Genomic DNA, 19262 nt, shown 5'->3' with positions numbered 1-19262 from the left:
ATTCATGAACTGATGATGAAAATTGATGACAAAATCCGGGGAAAATCAGTGTTTCACAATTACAGAACTTCCGCACCATTTCCCCAGAATTCTGTGGAATATGCTGAATGAAATTATGGAGCAGAAGCCTCGTTACCACAAATTTTATGCTAGGTGTTTCCAAAAATCCAAACGGAGGGGGGAAAAAAAAAAAAAAAAAAAAAAAAAAAAAAAAAAAAAAAAAAAAAAAAAACTGGGTGCAGCACTGACCTTCCTCAAAGATTGCAAGACAAATAGAAACAAACCTATCAATCCTGTTGTGACTGGATGAGAGACTTGGGTGAAGCACATCAACTGTGAAACAAAAAGGCACTCAGTGGAATTGGGACAACAGAGGACACAACCAATTCTCCGAAGAAACCAAGGAAGTGTTTGCAAATGGTGTCAGCAAGAGTGATCCTGGCTACTGTGTTTTGCGACTCTTACGTGAGAGATTCTCAATGATGTCCTTTTATCTTAAAATGCTAGTACCTTATGATGTCTCTTATGCAGTGGGACAGCAATTTTTTTTGTGTGTGTGTGTATCCTAAATGTTAGTGTATCTCATTTTTGTATGCTCCAACATTGTGCCGAGTGATACTGTTTTCTTTGTTTGGAATTTACATGCTCATTTTGTTGCTTGTTAAATTTATGTATATCTTGTAAAATGAGAAGACTCATTTTAGAGTGAGAGTATGCTGAGTCCCATAACTCACTTTGCCACTCCAAGTGCCATCTAGTGGTGTCTTGCAAACTCGACACGTCAGTTTTCCAATATAATCTGCTCCCTGTTGGTGAACAATGTAACTGAGTGTGCATAACGGGACCTTGCAGGACCTTTGTTTACATGGGTAATGATGAGCGGCAACTGAGAGCAGATGTGCAGGTAGCATGATGACACTGCAGTGAGTAGACGTATGTTTCGAAAAGCCAAGGGCCACAGGTCACAGGCACCTTTTAAAGTGTTACAGAATATCATATTGTGTACCTTCTAAAGTATTGACAAACAGCACCCTCTAATGTAATACACAATAAAGTGTTTTTATACAACAAGTTGTGGTCTGTCTAACCACTGCCAGTGGAGATAAAGAGAGGACAATGAATCCTCTCGTACTAAGCGCTCAAAACTTAAATGTACCAGTGCAGGACCAGAGGCCTACAAGTGAACTGTGAACAAAAGCCCTAGCGATCACATTTTTTGATTATCGTGGCATAGTGTACACACATCAAGTTCCCACTTGTCAGTCAGTAAGTCTAGACTATTACAAGAATGTCCTTCAACAACTCGTGGAAGATCATACCCAAATGACATGGTGGGAACTTCACACAAAGTTGGAACTTCACTGTGAAAACACACTGCCTCTTGTTGCAGCAGCTTACAACAATTTTTAGCCAAGAAGGGCACTTGTACAGCTCTCCCTGTATAGCTCTGATCTTGCCCCATGAGATGTTTTTCTTTGCACTCTACTGCAAAATATGATCACAAAGGATGTCAATTTGACTCAAGAAAGGGGGGCAATGAAGGCTTTGATTATCGAGAAATGTATTTGAGGACGTCCTGCAAAAGTGGATCAGAAGATGGGACATGAGCATTGCTCTTAATGGTGACTGTATTGAAGGGGAAAAATACTGATTTTGATTATTTGGTAACAAAATTTTTTCAGTATAGGTCTCAGTCTTTGTTGAACGACATACATACAAGTAGCAACTGTCAGACAAGAGATAATGTTATATGCCAGTTTACACTGGAAAGTATTACATTTCTTAAGAGACAAAGTAACACTGAGCAATTATTGTCATAGTCTCTGCTGAAAAACCCTTATATAAATGGCAACTGTCACACAAAACATGATGTTATATGCCAGTTTATAGCGTAAAGGATTATATTTCTTCTGAGACAAGGTAACAATAAAAAATTATTCTTATTCAGGAGAATATGTCAACAGAAAGGATTGTGTTAACAAATAAATAAAGTAAGGAAAAGCATACATGCAACATTTACAAAGTTAATCCACAGATCCTTGCAGTAGGCTTAACAATATTATGAAACCTAGTCTACTGTTTAAATTTTCTTCAAATGACTTGTGCCACAATGCATATTATGCAAACAGAGTCACCCTACAAAAATCCTTTTTATGAGATGAAGTAATTTACAGTTTAACAATTAATAATTACTGTTAGTTCTAGTGTTTTATTCTTTTAATGATGAAGTTACAGAAAAAAATTGATGCATTGGTACACTAACTCAGTACAAATGAAAACATTAAGTGACTGGACACTTAAGAGACAAATAAAAGAATAAAAATAGCTTGCAATTCACTTGGGGAATTCAATGCTGTGCTAAGAAGAAAATTTCCAATGCAACTTAAATGGAAAGTTTATAATTAGAATATACTGCCTTATGTAAGTGAAACACAGACATTAAATTAGCAAGCAATCCATAAAATTGCGGTATGCGATTGTCATCATCAACACTCCCTCTTTCATAGTTGGCAGTTGATGAACCACTACACAATCCTCTTAACAGTCTGTCTCCATTTTTCCCTGTCTTCTAAATCTCAGAGTAGCTGGCCCCACGTTTGATGTGTCTTCTCCTTCATCTGCTCTATCCATCATCTCAATGCGTCTCCCCTCAATCTTCTCCCTTTGACTCTGTCTTGATGATCATCTTTTCTACATTGTCCTCTTGTCGTTGAATTATGTGACCAAAGAACTGCAGGATTCACTGGAAACAGAGTTCTTTCTTGAAAGACTGATTTGTTGGTCCACTTGTCCACCTATGATATTCTCAGCAACCTCCTACATGTCCATGTCTCAAAAGAATTAATTCTCTCATGGTTCCCTTTAGTTGTTGTCCATAGAAGCGCCACAAAGGAAAACTTGAAGCATTAGATTTCAGCACTCCCAATTTAGTATGCCTGGTTAGAGCTCAGTCTTTCGAAATCACTGCCACCTTCAATGCAGCCGCCCTACCAAGAACAATCTTACATTGTATTCCCTGTGTAGAGCCACTCTCTTTCTGAATCAATGAGCCCAGGTAGGCAAAGAGATAAACTTCTTCACATTCTGATAGCACAACAGTAGCTGGAGCAAATATCAGTCAGTCTGTCAATTATCATTATCTTGGTCTTCTTCTTATTAACTAACAATCCAAGTTTCTCACTTTCTCTGTTAACTCTATCCAATAGTTCCTTCATTTCTGCTTGTGATTCTGTGCACAGTGTGGTGTTATCAGAGTTGCTAAATCCCTGAAATTAGCGACTCTGCCTACACGAGCTCTTGGTCTGTCCCAGGAACTGTGCAAAAGAGGCAAGAGAAAAGACACAAGTTGATTATGTGATAGTGACAGTTCTGGTAAGCTGTCAAAGCAGAAGGTTGGTTTGAACACCCCCTTGCTTTACTAGGAATGGTCTTTTTCGAAGTGGTATGCCCTCACATTCTCTCGACTTTTCAACTGCCAGTTACAGGGGGACCTACAGTTCTTGATAAAATTTACTATGCAGTTCTCCAAGTGTGCGTAACTCTCTAAAGATAGAATGATCTGTCAATGGGCAATGTAGCTCTGTGGTAGAATGCTTGTCTGCCACTTGCATGCTCTCCGTTCAATTCCCGGCCAATGTAAATCCATACATATTATAAAAATGTATGTATGTATGTATGTTCCATATCTCCTCATAAAATATACACTGATTTCACCAAACTTGGTACACATATCACTTACACTGTCTGGAAATAAGCACTGGTGGTAAGAACCCCCTAGCTATCAACAGAGTGGGGGTGAAAAAGAAGTGTAGCCCATAACATGCAAATATCTAACATTTAGTCATCCAATATTTCAGAATGAGAGCTCTTAGTATAATTTCAAACCTCCACAAAACTTTTCTCGCAAAATGATGAAAGGAGGAAGGTTTATAGCTTACTACATTTTTACTGTTACACAGTAGAAATGCTGCATCAAGCACATTTTAATTTGTTACCGTAATTACCTGAGTACAAGATAGGCTCCTTGGAAAAATTTATTTTTTAAATATTCTGACTAATAAAAATTACAACCTGTCTTATTGACCAAGCATCAAAATGTTAACAATTAGCTATTGTAAACTTACACCATTTGTTGTCCACATTTTGCTAATACTGGGAGAAATAAACAAAAAGAAATGGTTCACATTAATTTCTGGACCATTTTCTTTTCTACCTTTTTTGCTTAAGTAGTTGGTACTATACTAATAATAATAAGAATAATAATAATACTGCTGTGAAATTTATTTGTTTGTTGTCACAAATATTTGGTATTTCTTCAGAATGTGTTGCTATTTCTGAAGTTGTCGCTACAACAGGTTCTGAGAACACAGCTGTTTTTTCCGAATAGGTATTGGATTTCACTTCTGTACTGGCAAGTGAATGTTACAATGCCTCTTGCTTCTAGACATATAGCCTGCTCACCGCTCTTTAATTGGCTGCATAGAACCAGCTGACCCACCCCCTTTCAGAATGTCAACAACATTTTAAAAAACACACGCAAATACACCACCAGCCTCTGCCTAGACTTTTACTGTCTCCTGCAGAAATAAATACTACTATCGAGTATTTGTCTAATTTTAAAATCAGTTCAATTCCAACTACAAATGGATTCAAGAAAACTGCACTTTAAACATCATAGATGCTCATAAAAAGCCAAGTACATGGTAGAGATTCCCATGGATGCCAACACGATGAAATCTGCTCTTCAGTCACCGCTGCCTCCCTGTAATCATCCTAGTTCTCAGTCAAGCTTGTATCACTGTCCCCATTCCAACCCTTCCACAGTGCTGAGCTTGAGCAACTGTGAAAAACAGACTGCAATAGCTTCTAGTGTGCAGGACATATGTAACACACCGACTAACACATGAATTGAAGATCACATTTACAATTCAGTACCATTCTCTAACTTTCACTAGTCCCATGACCTAGTGATGTCTGTTGGTTCTATTTCCATTCTGTGTCTTTATTCTCGCAATAACAATTATGATCAGTTTACTGTGAGTTATTTCATTTGTTAGACATTTCATTCCGGATTAATTTTCATTTTTGTTTCAACTGAATGTCACCATCATGTTCGAAAGCTGATTAAAAGCTGGTAATGTTTTCATCCAGTATTTTAATATGTTAACAGCGAGCAAATTTCTCATTTGCAACCCACTTGGTAAGTCATTACAGTCTTTTGTAATCAAATAAGAGCTGCAATAATGATTCTACACAGTATTCACTCATGTACGAGAACTTTTATTGCAAATCTTTTCAAATTTAATAATAGTCTGTAAGGTGATAGAATTTTATGCTTTTTCCACCTGTGTTTCACAAAATCGTCAAATTTTAACCACAGCAATTGACTGTTTATTGGATAGTCCATAGTTTCTCACGCATCTCTTGCACTAGCGTAGCACAAGTCAATGTTACGCAGTTGTTCGCACTTCAGTGCATCGGGAAACCTCAAGCCTGTTGGAATGCAAGTATCGCTTGCCAAGGCCTGCCCTTCCAAATTCTTCAAAATAAATCTGTACATGACTTAAATAACCAAAGCTTCATCTGTACATGTAAAATAACCCTCTATTTTTTAATTACTAATTTGGGAAAACCCACATATTATAATTAGGTAATACAGGACTTCTTTACTACTAACATTACTGGCAAAACATTTCGCAGACAGTATCCACTTATGCTGCTGAATGCACCTACAATATTATATCACTATACTACACACAGTTCAGGAGATATGAGTTCACAACATTGAGCTGTACGAAAACGGCCCCTGTACGGTGAAATTCACTAGAAATTCCATTTCCTAAATGTAGAAGGGTGAGTGAAATCCTTCTTCACTGTTTGAAGGGGAGGGGGTGGGGTGGGCGCAGAAGGGGGTAGAGAGGGCGAGAAAATCCTATCCCTGGGGCAACAGTTTGGCTTTTCCTGTGCTAATAGATTGAGCTCCCCATACAATCATTGAACCAGTTCACATTCCACTGAATTACAAGACCCACATTTAACTGAGAGTTTTCTCTGGCCATTTCTCTCTGATGGTGTGATATCCAAGAGATGTTTGGGGAAAGAGTACTTTGGCTCCTCCGTGGGGCAATGATGTCCTCAACATTGCCTTTGCCATCATGAAATGTCTGCTCAGCCATCCGAGGGTTGTAACATTATTTTTCTTTGGCTTTTGCCAAGTTTTTGCTGAGCTTTTTTCTTTATTTAGAGGTTGTTGTATTTGTACAGACAAAGATGCTGAATTCTTAGTTTCTTGACGCCAAATATTTTTGTTTGAAAGTCCCACTGGTTTCAGAACAGTTGAGGATTCAGAAGTGGCAGGTGCTGTTCCAAGTACAGGTGTTTGTGTTTGGATTGAGGTACCTTTCTTTTTTTGTGATTTTTTTTTAAAATAAAAGAGCTAATTCAATGGCTGTGGCGAATGCTAGAGGTTGCATCAGCTTGGAGGTATCCTTAGCCTCCTCATATGGGATTCTCCTTGTTACCTTCAGCTCCAGAATTTTTTTCTTTCCCTGGCATAAACACAGCTGACTCTGCTTCACACAGGATGATCACGTGGAGGATATATACAACATTGATTCTTTTCATATGCCTTTGATCTCCATCTACCACAAGGGAACGGCTTCACCATTATAGCCAAGGGTTGAAAGTCCCAACTTCTGGCATTTAAAACATCTCATAGGATTTGGTATATACACCAACTTTGATAAGGGAAGTCCTGACAGAAAGTAAATGATGTGGAAGTAAAGGAGACTGCTCAATGAACAGTAGGGTTGTTGAGTAGTTAACAGGCACACAAAAAACAAAAGTTCGCTAGCTTACAGATTAAGCCTTTAACAAGCTACAGCGTCTAACAAGCTACAGCGTCCATGAGCGCCGCCCCCCCCCCCCCCACTCCTCCTCACCTATTCAGCTACACTGTGCCGTCTCAGCACACAAAGTCAGGACTGCAGTTCAGCAGCTAGACTGTGGAAAGCTGTTATGTTGGGTCAGGTGGGTACGAAGAGAAAAAAAGAGGTGGGAAGTGGGAGTTTTTGTTGGGGGAGAGTAAGCTGGCAGCTTCCAATGGAGGCAGCAGGTGTGTGCAATAGAAATGCCTGAGAGCGAAGCAGCAGGTTTGCCGGCTACAAGTACAAGAGGGAAAGGCATCTAGTGCACAGCACAACAAGGAGACATACGGTCATTGAAGCTGGTTAGTTGGTGGGGGCACAGTGACGCGGGGGCACAGTGACACGGGGGCATGGATTGGGAGATGATGACAGGACAGAATAAGGGGGCACTCTTGGGTCAGAAGGTGTGGGAGCAATGGGTTAGCAGAGATTCGGAGACTGGGGCTAGGGAGATTATGGGAGTGAAAGGTGTGTTGCAATGATCTCTCACATGCATACTTCAGAAAATCTGGTGCTGGAAAGAAGGATCCAGATGACATGAGCTATGAAGCTGCCACTGAACTTTAGGACTTTGTTCTCAGCAGCGTGTTCCACTACTGGATAGTCTTGGCCACAATTTGGTGGTGCTTATTCATTCTGTTGGACAGCTGGTTGGTGGTCATGCCCACATAAAACTGTGTTTCAAGTTCAGTAGAAATGGTATATGACATTCTAACTTTGAGGGGGATAAAGCCAGCTTTGAAACATCCTGGTAGCTCTGAGTGTTCGATGTTCAAATAATTGCTGTAGCTTTTTCTAGCAACTCATTTAGTCATTTCATAATGTTCTTCAGCTCTGCAACACCAACATTTAACCATCCTTCTCTAGTTCTCTGGGGCCAATTTCCATTATGTCATGCCATGTTACTAACCCTCAGCTGAAATTAAGGGTTTTATGTGTATCAATTAATACAGAATAGTTGCCTCTCTCTCCCTTTTTTGTGCTAAAAGCTCTACTCTTGTTGTACTGTTGCTATTCCAACCAGTAGAGTGCAATTTAAAAATAATGTTACTCACTGCAAAAACCCAGCAACTGTTTTGTAAAGCTTTGTAAATGTAGAATAGAGAAAATGTTTTTGAAGGATCCCACCTGTCTCTTAATTACTACAACTGAACTTCTCCCAAGTGTGTGTGTGTGTGTGTGTGTGTGTGTGTGTGTCAGTCTCACACATCAAGGATGTGGCAAGTTGCCCTAGAAGTAGCCCTCTTGGAATCGTTTAGTCTTAACAATTGAACCAAACCACCATGATGGTACAAAGCACACCATGTAGTTGAGTTTTTTTCAAAGCTTTCTACCATCCTCACAAACCAGGCTGCTAATCAGAGGTCCACATTCTACAAGAAACACAACTTTCCACCTTTATGTCTAACAGTGGTCACTGAAGTATGACCAGAGTTTACAGTAACAGAGGGCTGGCAACAGTGGCCATCTTAAAGCTCCAGAATCTTGGGATCACCAGGCCCATATCCAGCCATCACTGACTATGTTGCTGAAGGGAGGAATAGCAACGTCAGAGGTTAGACATGTAGTTCTGAATAGGTGCAGGGTGACATTTTCAGTTATCACATACTCACGAAAGCACTGGGAGGCACTGGGAGGACCTGTACTGCAGAGGAAATTCAAACAATGTTCCAGAGTGGTCACAAGATCTGAGGTCTGTTGAAGCCCACAAAGGATCCCGTATATGCTCTCCACACTTCAGGCATATATGTATTTCAATGTGAATGTGGCAAAGTGTATTTGGTGATGCCGAGAGATCAATTAGCACTGTTGTGTTGAAGCATGAATGCTACGTGGGACTAGGACAACATTTGAAAAACCACCACGTCTGCGGTCCAAATTTCAAGAACCTCATGTGCTTGCTTGGCAGCTATGGATAGAGCAGCTGGTCTTGATGCTGGAGATCCCAGTCCAAAGGGTCAAGTATATTCACCAGCCAGCAGTTCTGTGTAACCTAGGTTCAATAGAATAAACAATTGGCCACAAGAGAACTGCTGTGCCATATCAGTGTCTCACTGCAGGTTAACACTATCCCCTGTACTACCTGCTAGTTCACTCTTGCCCACCAATCACCTACCAGGGTAGCACAGGCAGCCTAGCACACATCCAACACTTCATAGGAATCTTTACTTCAAACTGTTCATGGATATCCCAGAATGAGGTATCAGCGGTCACCTAACAACTGAAGTAACATAGCATAGAGAGGAGACCATCCACAAAATCTAGTAGTTAGATGCCCTGAAGATAATTGTTGCAAAGATGGTCAAAATATCAGTGATAAAGTTGTTTTAATGCCTTAAAACAATATGGTCTACCACGCACAAGGATTTTATTCAATAGCAGTCAACTACTGCCTCCGATTCAGGACTTTTTAGGCAACAACAACAGAAATGCCAAATTTCACAATACTGAATAAAAACTGCTTTACCCTCATTACACTGTTAAAACTTAAAATTTTCACACAGTTGACTGCTCCATCAATTAAAATTAAACTTTCTAATAGCCCTATCCATTCAAACTCCATTTACTCTGTAGCATCATCACTGCTGAAGCAGAGCGCTACAAACTTATAATAGCTGCAACTATATAGTAATATGTAATTTACTAGTCCACTATACAAAGGAAAACTGCCTCAAATGTCTTCTTTTTTCCCTGAAATATCTTCTATATCTCTGTGTAGCTGCCTATTTATTACTAATTGCTTTCATTGTGTCCTGTTACAAGAGGTGTCTTCTTGCTAACAGAGGGGTGGTTCCAATGGTAGAAGGGGCAAAGTAACAATATCAAACTTCAAGTTGTTTACTGAAATCGCTGGATAGGGTTGATAACACAAAAGTTGCAGGTTTACACATCATGCATTAAAACAATAATACAATAAGCATTCATCTTTTCGAAGCATCACTGCGATATTTCACATTTACAATGACTTTAATCTCGCACAGCATGTCTAGTGAGTGTAGACTACATTCCTTACCTCATGCAAAATCGGCATGTGTGCTTCACAAAGCCCCTTATGTTATGAATGCGTAGATGGTTGGAAAGGGCAGTGCCACCCTTGAAGCATTTGCCACATTTTGGGCATTTGTAGTTTGAATGCTGGCCCATATGCATCTTTAGGCGATACTGTGAAAGGAAGGTTTTGCCACACAAGTAACAATAATAATCAGCTTCTGGCTCTGCTGAGCCACTTTCTGCTGCTTGTCCAGTGTTTGGTTCTGAATTTTGCCAGGATGGTCCATTCTGCCTTGTATTTCCAAGCTCAAGGGCAGTTTGCAACTGATGGCCTCTGTGTAAACGCAGGTGGCGGTCCAAATTTGAACGATTTGAGAAAGTCTTGTTGCACATCTGAACAGAAATAAAAATATCATCAGACAAATGAACTGAAAAAGAAAATTATAGCAGTACTTCTCTTCATTAACAATTACCATAAAGCTGAGTCGCAGACAGGCACAACAAAAAGATTCTCACAATTAAAGATTTTGGGCATTAAGGCCTTCATAATATCTCTCTCTCTCTCTCTCTCTCTCTCTCTCTCTCTCTCTCTCTCTCTCTCACACACACACACACACACACACACAGGGGCAAACGCAACTCTCACACATGACTGCAGTCTCCGGCAACAGAAACTACATTCCATCCGGGTTTTTCCATGTTTGATGTTTGCTTCTCCTCATTAACATTGCAAAAAAACAGACAAGTTATTAATAACAAAACAATACAAAGTCCAGTATGGAACCACAACAATATGGCAAGGATATATTACTACTCACCACACTGAGGGTAGGAGGCAAATCAAGTTAAGTTACACGCCTAGAAAAATTATTTTCTGAAATGTCTAGAAACGTGCAATATACATCAATATAGCCATTGCATCATAAATTGAGGCAGGGAGGGATGAGCAGCCACAGCAACAAGCAAGAAGCTGGTCATTAATGAAGGGGTAGCAAGGGAGTTTCAAACAGCATGTATCCAGAGCAACTAACAAGTACTTACATTAAATTTTAAGAATAACAACGAGAGGGACTGTAGAGATTAATCTAAGATTGCAAATGTGAAATGTAAATTATTTTCTAAAGCAAGCCAGGATTAAACTAAAACACAACAGGAGGCAAAAAAACTGACCAAAGGGAGTGTCCTTTGGTGGGGATGGCTTGGAGGAAGTGACACTATGGTTTTTGCCAAATACAGAACCACTAGAAAGACTAGCGTGGACTGTTAACAGTGATGGTTGCATTTCACAAGATGAGCTACCTGGGATGGCAGTAGATACTTCACCAGTCTGCCACCATCCACCTTGGCATCTGACAATGTGCTCCAGCACACCACTACAGCCATCATCATCAGCAAGCTTCACTTGTAACACTGGGGGACTTTGGCCAGAAACAGAGGAGTAAATGGCTCTCAATATCTATGCTGTATAGATGAGAGACCCATCCACAAAGATGTCAGCAATTTATTGCAATATACTTCACAGGCTTGCTGAGATAGAATCAAATAGTGGCCATTAATGACAGAACTCCATGGTACAGAAATGTTTTTGTCTGTTCATGGGGAATATAGTGTTCAGAGTTGGTTTCATGAACCACAGACTTATTTCAAAGAAGCATTAAATATTTCTGACCACAAACTTTGCTAATTTCTTGTTTAACCCTGCTTCGGGCACAAGACAAGAGCAGTTAGGGCATGGATTGACATCTCTGCATTGACAGCTGCATCACCATGTGACTTGTTGCTGGAGCTGCCATTATTTTTATTTCTCATTTTCTCAAAACCAATAGTAGTGGAAAATTCAGTAGAAGCTATTGGAAATTTTAATCCTTACATAATAACTTTGGGTCTGACTTCTTCCGAGGAGTTAAAACTGGTATTTGGCATTGTTGATCTGACTGCTGCACACACACACACAGTTCTGTTGAAAGCAAGTAGTGGATGTTACATACCTAAGATGTTATGTGTAAAATATTAACATAGGCCGGAGTGTGGTGTTTGGACATTGTCAGAAAATGAGTGTTGCCTAGCTGATTGACTCTAGGTGCACAGCAGGGTAGCTTTTTGTTCCTTGTGCATTTTACAAACCTTAGTGGATTGGTGAGAGGCATGTCCACCTGGCATTTTGAGGACAGCTGCTGGGAATCACAATATAGGTGACGAATGCACCACTGTAGGAAAATGGAAGAAGACTTGAAGTTATCAAAATACACTGGTGTCCAAAATTGAAGCAACAAACGGACATTTCTCCATCCTGTGTCTCATTCACATTATAATCATACAAACTGTCAACAGATGTCATTACAATCATGTTCTACACAGAAGATTGCATTCCAACCAATGGACAATCACACTGTAAATAACATTACGGCACCTGTCATGCGTGGTAGTGTTTGCAGGGTAGTCCTATATCCGCAATCACAGTGTACACAGTCACCGACGGTGTAGTATGGCACAAAGAAGGCACCTTTGTCTTTCTGCTGTGGAGGGCTATAGGAAGAATGGAAGCTGATGTGGCCTGATGACTTAATGTGAATGGTTCAGTTGTTTCTTGGATAAGGTGACAGTTTAGAGAGACCAAAACTGTATCCCAGAGACCAGGACAGGGCTGACCATGTGTGACATCAGAAAGAGTGAACCATGATTTGGTGGTAAAGGTACAACGGTACCGATCAGTACTGCACTACAACTGGCATCTGACCTCACAGCATCCTCTGAATGTGTTGTATCGAGGCAAACTGTGGCATGTCTTCACAGAAAGGAATATCTAAAGTGGAGCCATCAATATACCACCTGGACAGTTGAACAGAGGGCCAATGTGTGAAGAGATCTTGGGATCTCATGAGCAGTTGTTGCAAGGTACTGTGGGCCCATACTTCGTAGTGATGGGCGATAATGCTCGAGCTCAGAGCTTTTATTGGAAACTGAAGATATTGCACGCATGGTGTGGCCTGCTCACTCTCCCAATTTGAATCCAACAGAGGAAGTCTGGGATGCATAAGGGTGACGGGCTGCATCACGTCATCATCCACCAACCACTCTCCAAAACTTGCAAGCAGCACTGTAGGAAGAATGGTCATTATTGCCTCAACATGAGATTGATGACACAATTCACAGAAGGCCCCATCGTTGTCAGGCCTGTACTGGTGCCAGAGGTGGTCACACTCCATGGCGAGCACATTAACCAGTTGTCAAAGTGTGTGCGAATTCGTCATGTTGGAGGAAAAAAAAAAAATGAAGTACATTTTTGTCTACTGCTATGCACATGTTGCAGTTGATTACATTCTGTATTCTTTACATGGTTTCTACTTTACTGTCACCTGTTTATACTGTTTTGTGGCAAAATAAATGCAACCCTGTGAAATTTCTGTTTGTTGCTTTAATTTTGGACACCAGTGTATTTGGAGTAAAGAACCGAATCAGTCATGGAAACTGGCAGGTTTCTTGCTGTGTGTCACCTGAGTCAGTAGTAAAATGTATAAAGTGTTAAGTGGCCAAAGTGATGGAACCCTAGCTTAAATAACAGAATAACAACGTCCAATCACAAGGCAGTTAATCAGGGGAGCCTTCGCAAGGTATTGAATCGCAGCAGGCATAATGAAAGAGAATGCTCAAAATATTTGAACTAAGTCTTCCTCCAGAAGGGAAAAAACACACACACACAATTTTAACTCTCACACATATGGACATTGTCGTCCCCAGGCACTAAGGCCCAACTGCAACTGTACTTGATGGTCACAGCAATCTAGCTGGAATGGATAGTGGGAGTAAGGATGTGGCATGGGACAGAGGTGGAAGGATAGCATGGTAGGGGTTGTGAATGATGCTAGTGCTACCTGTGGGATTGTGTATGGACATGGTGGTGCTGCTTTATGCAGTATGGGGAGCCTGTGCTGAGGGAGGGGTTGGGCTGTTTGGGATAAAGAGACTAAACTGCGAAGTCATCGGTCTCATCAGATTAGGGAAGGAAGTCGGCCATGCCCTTTCGAAGGAAATCCTGGAGAGATTTAGGGAAATCAAGGGGAAACCTAAATCAGGATTGCCAGATGCGGGATAGAACCATCGTCCTCCTGAATGCAAGTCCAGTGTGCTAACCACTGCGCCACCTTGCTCGGTCCTGTGCTGAGGAGGGAGGGCGAGGTGGGGGGGGGGGGGGGGGGCAGGAGGAAAGTAGAGAAGAGGAAATGACTATGTAGGTGCACTGATGGGATAGAAGGCATGTGTAGTACTGGAATGGGAGCAGGCAAGAGGATAGGCAGGTGGAGGACAGGGACTAAGGAAGGTTGAGACCAAGTGAGCTACAGGACCAAAGTATATATTGTAGGGAGAGTTCCCACCTGTGCAATGTAGAAATGTAGAAAACTAGCATTGGTGAGATGAATCCAGGTGGCACAGGCTGTGAGCAAGACATTAAAGTGAAGTACATCGTGTTGGACGGCTTGTTCAGCAGCTGGGTGGTCCAGTTGCCTCTTGGTCAGTTTGGCAGTGGCCATTCTTGTGGACAGGTGGGTGGTTAATTGCCATGCCCACGCAGAATGCGACACAGAGGTAGACCACATGGCTGCTTTCACGTGTGGTCCAGCCTTTGAGGGAGTAGGAGGGGGCTGTGACAGGACAGGAGCAGGAGGTAATGAGAGAATTTTGGTCTGTTGCACGGGTATGAGTGGAGTAGAGACAGACAAGGAATTCTGTGGATTGGGTAGGTGGCAGAATACCACTGTGGGACAGTGGGGAGGATAGTGGGAAGAATATTTTTCATTTGGGGACATGACGAGAGGTAGTTGAAATGCTGGCAGAGAATGTGACTCAGTTGCTCCAACATTTGGTGTTTCCGAGTCAAGATAGGAGCATTAATTTGTGGCCAGATAGTGTTCAAATGGGAAATGGTAGGTGACTGGTGAGACAAGGCATGGGAAGTACGACTTCTAGACAAGGTTGAGAGGCTAATCTCTTTGAAGGCCTCAGTGAGGAGCTTGGCATATTGCAAGACGGACTGCTCGACACTAGAAATGCAACAACAAAAGGTGGCTAGGCAGTATGGAAGGCAGTTCATGGTTTGAAATGGGTGGCAGCTGTTGAAGAGGAGGTACTGCTGGTGGTTGGTAGGTCTGATATGGACATAGGTACTGATTTAGCCATCTTTGTGGTGAAAGTCAACATTGAGGAAGGTGACTTGTTGGGTCGAGGAGGACCAGGTGAAGCAATTGTGGGAGAAGCTGTTCAAGTTCTGGGAGAGAGGATAGGGTGTTCTCACCCTCGGTCCAGATAACCAAGATATCATCAATGAACCTGAACCAGGTTAGGATTCTGGGTGGTTAGAAAGGCTTCCTCTCAATGGCCGATGAAATGGGTTACACACATTGGTGGCATGCGGGTGCCTATTACTGTACCATGGTTTTGTTGTAAGTGATGCATTCAAAGGAGAAGTAACTGTCTGTGAGAATATAATTGGTCATGGTATCCAGTAAGAAGGTTGTAGGTTTGGAGTCAGTTGGGCATTGGGAAGGATAGTGTTCACTAATGACAATGGGAATGTGGATGTCAGAGCAGAGGGATATGGGTTTGATGGCGACGAGCAAGGAGCAGGGATGGTAAAGGAACAGAAACTATGGAATGTCATTGGAGGAGAGGTTTTGGGTACCAGACTGAAGGTGTTGGGCCACGAGAGCAGAGATTCACTCCATGGGGGCACAGAAACTGGTCCGAATGGGGTGCCCTGAGAGGTTTCCTAAAATACATAAGCCCATACAAGGTTGGTTGATACAGTTGAGGGAGGAGACCAAACAACGAGGTCATCAATCCCATTGGATTAGAGAAGGATGGGGAAGGAAGTCAGCCATGTCCTTTCGAAGGAACCATCCTGGCATTTGCCTGAAGCGATTTAGGGAGATCACAGAAAACCTAAATCAGGACGGCTGGACATGGGTTTGAACTGTTGTCCTCCCAAATGCGAGTGCAATGTGCTAACCACTGCATCATCACCTCGCTTGGTCAAAGCACGTAGAAAATATGAGTGCCAGAGTGGTGCGCATCAGGGGAAGTTCTGATATGGGCCTAAGGATTTGAACTGGGACCAGAGGCCCTGCAGATACTGTGGCAAGACTTTTACGTGAGCATATCTGATAGCTGGCAGAATCCCTCTGTCAGGCAATCACTGTGGTTCAGAATCCACAATGGGGGAGCATTTGTCTACAGATAGGACTGCATGATCGGAATCACTTTTTAGATGGTGAATTTTAATCATTTCTGTACACGCAAGATTAGTTTTCATGTTGAGGGCTTTGGGGAATGATGATGGGGAAATGTTCAAGGTTAAAAATTCTGGGAAGTTAACAGGGGGAGATCTGAGGGGTAGTGGGGATGGATCACAGTTGGCTGGAAGAGTTAATTGTGTCAGACAACATTCAATACTGCTTTTGGATTGAGTCTGATTGGTAAGGTTAGTTGTGAGAAAGTATTTCCCTGTAGGGACTGGGAGGAAACAAGATCTTTCCAAGTACATAATGTTATTATCACCTGGAGGTAACAGTAGCCAAGTGCGTGTACGAGTTATGCTTATATGAACGTTTAGGAATTTTCAGGAGTTCTCTACTTCAGAAAACCCACAAGCTGGAATTTTTCTAGCATTCTTTTTCATTGTGCAAGTCTGCAATTCAATGCCTCCTCTACATGATGAGCAGCTACCTATCCTTTCCATATTTCACAAATTACCAAGAAGGGTCTTGAATTTTAAAGAATCTTTTTACGAGACAAATATCCATATTTAGTTATCATTACCTAATTGCATGAATTGGTACACTTTAAAGTATGGAAGTCCAAAATTCACATACACACATAAATCTTAATTAAATCATTCATGAACACTAATTATGAAAAACAAAAATGTGAACATTTTTCATTAATCTTACTGTTCTGCACCAACTCTGTGTAGCAGCCTCAGTAGACAAAGAAAGGATACACGAAAATATCAAAACTTTGGTTTTACAAGCAACATGCTACAGCTTAAGAGCTGAATCTATTTCCTTCCACTCAGTTTTACCACAGTTCTGGACCAACCTGTTCAATACGCTCCACTATTATGCACAATGCAGTTTTAACTTATTGTTTGGTTTTTTTTTTGTAATATTTTGTTTTTTCTTCATTTTATATGTAAACCACTAAATTCAAATTGTGGCCACTCTGGCTTACCAATTTGCCTCTTCGTTCGCATCCGCTACTCCTTGTTCTGCACTCATAGGCAGCACACCGTTCTTGGGGACCACAGCACAGCGTAAGTGTCGTGATATCATTTGCACGTATTTCATACACACACACACACACACACACACACACACACACATAAATGCAACTCAAGCCACACTCAACATTTTTGTCACTATTACCAACTCAAAAGCCTATCTCATGGTGGAATATTTTTATCAAGCTACTTGAGAGTGATGTGTTTATCAAAAATACTGCACTCACATGCACTGCCACTCTTAATATTTTGAGATGATACAAATAACAATTTTCCTTCCTGTGGTAATGAAATTTTCCAACTATGGTTCAAAAACGACAACATTATGAAAAGGATAGACTGCTACTCACTATATAGAGGTGGTGTCGAGTTGGAGACAGGCACAACAAAAAGACTGACAGCTTTCAACCAAAATGATTTCTTCTGAAGTAGGAAACACACACACATTCATGCAAGCACAACTCACACATGATACAGTCTCTGGCCACTGAGGCTGTAAATGCTAGAAATATTTTAGCTTCTGGATCTTCAGAAGTAGAAAACTCACATACATTTACACAAGCACAACCCTCAAAACTTGTCCTTGAAAATGCTATCCAGCTGATAAGGTAATGTTTCATACAATGCTATAACCTGTACTTGTTGATAATACAGTAAATTAATTTAAAAGGAGGAAGGAAACACTGAATTCAACATATTGACTGCAACCAGATTAGGAACTTTTATTTACTGCACAGTAACAACCAACTGTCTATGAGGCCGACCTCAGTGGCCAGAGACAGTGGTCATGTGTGAGAGCTGTGCTTCTGTGAATGTGTGTCTGTTTTCTAGTTTAGAAGCAGGCATTTTGGTCAAAAACTCAGTGTATAGCAGCCTTTTTGTTGTTACTGTCTGCAAGTCAACACCACCTTTGTATATGGTGAGAGCAGTCAATCCTTTTCAAAATGTTGTCGTTATTCCATCCAGGCTTTTCCGTTGTTTGAGGTTCAAGAACAGCGTTAATGAAAGACAAATCACTAATTAGTGATGCCAGACAAAAAACATAACTCTGCAAACTCCAATAAGATGGAATCTTTCTGGGTAGAGATAATGTCTTGATTGTAGTTCATTGGAAAGATTATAGATGTACTTAAGCTATAATGGAGGCAACAAGCAAAATTTCTCTGTGAAATACTGCTGAATATGCTGCAAAGACTAAGAACTTATTCTAAAGTAAATAGGTGCAGAAATGAGAAGACGCACATATCAGTTATAATATTTGTAGTCAGTTTGTTTAAATGACTTTTCAAAAAATACCCAAGAAATACTATGGAAGAGATTACTGTCATACTGAAAATCACAAAGGAGAACTTTTATTCGAAACATACACATTACTACCACATACAGACACATCTGACATGTCGTTCAAGAACCCTACAGTAAATTAAATAAGTTACAAGCATAATCATTTTCCTGAGCACCACCAATTAATGGAAGAGGAAGGAGAGTCATGCTGGGACACTTTCCTATGCATTTTATACTGGCTTAACTCTTTCAGACACTTGTGTACAGTAACTTATTCTGTATCTCAGATGCAACCGAAGTATTTTTTCCCCAATGGAAACCTGTTCACCATGTGCAAATGCTGCCAACTGTTGGACAACACTATGAAAATATAAGCAAGTTAATGTAGCAGTTCACAGCAGCTCGTGGCCACTAGAATACACAGATGTGTTTTGTTCACTATATTCCACTGTATAGTTAAATATATTACTATTATCATCATCATCATCATCATCATCATCATCATCATCATCATCATTATTAATATCATCATTATTATTAATATCATTATTATTATTATTAATATCATTAATATCATTATTATTATCATTATTATCATCATTATTATTATTATCATTATTATTATTATTTTGCATGGTAAATATTGAATCATCATTTTACTTTAATTACAATAGACTATTTCATAATTAGTTATATTAGTCCATAAAATTAAGTCAACTGTAGAAAGTATGTTTTGGAAACATGTACATATTTTTGTATAAATCTTGTGTCTAAATTCTTTAAAAAAT

General features: G+C 40.6%; 1 protein-coding gene across 3 annotated transcripts in view; it reads right to left on the bottom strand.

Moving 5' to 3' along the window:
* Nucleotides 1-19262, bottom strand: part of LOC126167993 (zinc finger protein 91-like) — a 173979-nt gene that overhangs the window by 92497 nt on the left and 62220 nt on the right. For all 3 annotated transcript variants that reach the window (XR_007535454.1, XM_049920521.1, XM_049920522.1), the window contains one exon: nt 9940-10310. Coding sequence is in view for 2 of the 3 variants with exons in the window: in XM_049920521.1 (XP_049776478.1) it covers nt 9940-10310 (371 nt within the window). In the remaining variant the exon portion in view is untranslated. The remainder of the gene's footprint in view (nt 1-9939; nt 10311-19262) is intronic.

This window comes from Schistocerca cancellata, chromosome 1 (assembly GCF_023864275.1).
Source record: "Schistocerca cancellata isolate TAMUIC-IGC-003103 chromosome 1, iqSchCanc2.1, whole genome shotgun sequence".
NCBI classification, from domain to species: Eukaryota; Metazoa; Arthropoda; class Insecta; order Orthoptera; family Acrididae; genus Schistocerca; species Schistocerca cancellata.
This window is presented reverse-complemented; position numbering and strand designations above follow the sequence as displayed.